The sequence below is a fragment of the Boleophthalmus pectinirostris genome, unplaced genomic scaffold (genome assembly GCF_026225935.1).
Source record: "Boleophthalmus pectinirostris isolate CB_2022bp ecotype Guang Dong unplaced genomic scaffold, ASM2622593v1 HiC_scaffold_19, whole genome shotgun sequence".
Taxonomy (NCBI): Eukaryota; Metazoa; Chordata; class Actinopteri; order Gobiiformes; family Gobiidae; genus Boleophthalmus; species Boleophthalmus pectinirostris.
Window position 1 is genome coordinate 44255116 of NW_026571140.1, and position 2560 is coordinate 44257675.

A 2560-nucleotide genomic window follows, 5' to 3' on the forward strand; every position below is an offset into this window, starting at 1 on the left:
TGTGGGGGGGGGGAGGTGGTTTCACGCAGGAGCAACATTTGACAAAGGACAAACAGTCGCTGGATTCTCCTTCCTTGGAAAATCCTCTGTACAACCTTTAAACTCTATTTCTGTTCTACTCACTGTTTTACACATAAAAAAAAATATTTTACTCTTTTATTTTCTTTGGATTCTGATTTGTTGTTTTATGTTAAAGCACATTTCAGGTTTATGGCAAAAAAAAAAGAGAGACAATTTTGTTTCTGAAATAAGCATAAACCAGAACTAAACCAGGTCTACAACAGGACCAGACCAGGATTAAACCAGGACAAATCAGGACTAATGCAGGCCCGACCAGGACTAAATCAGGTCTAACCCAGGACTAAGCTAGGGCCAGACCAGGACTAAACCAGACTGAGACCAAACCAGGTCTAAACCAGGTCTAAACCTGGACTGAACCAGGTCTAAACTCTTCTTGTCTGTGTTTCTCGTGTTGTTCGTGTTCGAGTTTCGTGGCTCAGATTATAAAAACAGAACTTTTCACACAAAAACAAACATTTACTGCATTTTTCACATAAATAAATAAAATTCAGAATGAGGCAAATTTACAACAAAAAAAGTCTTTAAATAAAAAAATCAACCCAGAAATCACCAAGGCCCAAAACCAACAAAATCCAGAGTCCAGAGACACGACTGGAGCCGCACCAGGTCCATCCACACTCCAGTACTGCCTTGTGCTTGTACTTGTACTTGCACTTGTACTTGCACTTGTACTTGCACTTGCACTTGCACTTGCACTTGCACTTGCACTTGCACTTGTACTTGTACTCGTGGTTGTCCAGTGAGGTTCATGTAGTTTTCAGTTTCTTTATTTTAATCGATTTTTCTTCCAGACCAAGTTTTATTTTGTTTGACAGATTAAAACAAAGCACAAACCAGAACTAAACCAGAACTAAATCAGGTCTAAACCAGGTCTAAATTAGGACTAAACCAGGACTAAACAAGGACTAAACCCAAACTAAACCAGGACTAAACCAAGGTACGAAGGTACAAAGCTCCGCCCTGGTCTGGAGGAAAAACGGAATAAATTAAAAATAAGAGTGTGTTCCGTTTTGTGTTCCGTCATGCGTTCCAGTGCGTTCCGGTGGGTTCCGGTGTGTTCCGGTGTGTTCCGGTGGTTCCGGTGGGTTCCGTGGAGAGTTTCAGGGCAGTTTGGCGCAGTTCTGCATCACCCATCCCGACGCGTTCACGTCCAGTTTGAGCAGCTGCATCACCCACTCGTCCTTCTGAGCTCCCTCCATGAACTCCGCCAACGTGATCTGACCTGTAACCACGGAAACACACCAAGATTTAACACACAACACACACACAACATGAACTCCGCCAACGTGATCTGACCTGTAACCACGGAAACACACCAAGATTTAACACACAACACACACACAACATGAACTCCGCCAACGTGATCTGACCTGTAACCACGGAAACACACCAAGATTTAACACACAACACACACACAACATGAACTCCGCCAACGTGATCTGACCTGTAACCACGGAAACACACAAACACACCCAGATTTAACACACAACACACACACACTAGAGCCCGACTGATATATCGGTTGGCCGATATTATCGGCCGATATATTTGCTGATAGGGGCCGATATTTCACGTGGGCAGGTTATACGTCGTTATAAATCTTAGACTCTACTGTTCATTTAATCCAATTTACAGACAGATAAATGTTCAAATATGTGACTCCACATCAGTGTTTATCTGTGGAGTCATTTGTGTGTGTGTGTGTGTCTGTGTGTGTGTCTGTGTGTGTGTGTGTGTGTGCGTGTGTGTCCATACTGTCCCTGAACACACACAGAGTCGCGTCACTTCACTCATGTGTGTTTGTTTACACCCACAGACTCAGATCCAAACACTGACATTATTTTCTTTTTACAGACGGTTTGAGTCTGGATTAAAAGAACATTTATTAGTTCAGACTTGTGATGTGGGAGGAGCCTGTGTGTGTGTGTGTGTGTTATTAGTTCAGACTTGTGATGTGGGAGGAGCCTGTGTGTGTGTGTGTTATTAGTTCAGACTTGTGATGTGGGAGGAGCCTGTGTGTGTGTGTGTGTGTGTTTATTAGTTCAGACTTGTGATGTGGGAGGAGCCTGTGTGTGTGTGTGTGTGTTATTAGTTCAGACTTGTGATGTGGGAGGAGCCTGTGTGTGTGTGTGTGTGTTATTAGTTCAGACTTGTGATGTGGGAGGAGCCTGTGTGTGTGTGTGTGTTATTAGTTCAGACTTGTGATGTGGGAGGAGCCTGTGTGTGTGTGTGTTATTAGTTCAGACTTGTGATGTGGGAGGAGCCTGTGTGAGGCTGAAATATGTCGACTTTGAAGCTGGTTTTGGTTATTTGTTATTGATGATCTGCTGTAGCTCCGACACATAATCAGTCTGTTTTCTATTGGTCTGTTGTAAATTGACTCTATTGTTCGTATATTTGTGACTGGAGCTGCACTGATGTAAATGAGCTGTGAATAGAGGTGTGAATGATCCACATTTACACATAGAATTAATGACCG

The 2560-nt window shown here is 43.1% G+C and overlaps 1 protein-coding gene across 1 annotated transcript in view; it reads right to left on the reverse strand.

Annotated features, from left to right (window-relative positions):
* Positions 1-1181: 1181 nt before the first annotated feature.
* The window catches only part of LOC110173410 (glutamine synthetase-like), a 14803-nt gene continuing 13424 nt past the window's right edge, over positions 1182-2560 (reverse strand). Inside the window, exons 5-6 of the mRNA XM_055154383.1 lie at positions 1368-1377; positions 1182-1303 (exon numbers count right to left, since the gene is read on the reverse strand). Coding sequence (XP_055010358.1) covers positions 1182-1303; positions 1368-1377 — 132 coding nt within the window. The remainder of the gene's footprint in view (positions 1304-1367; positions 1378-2560) is intronic.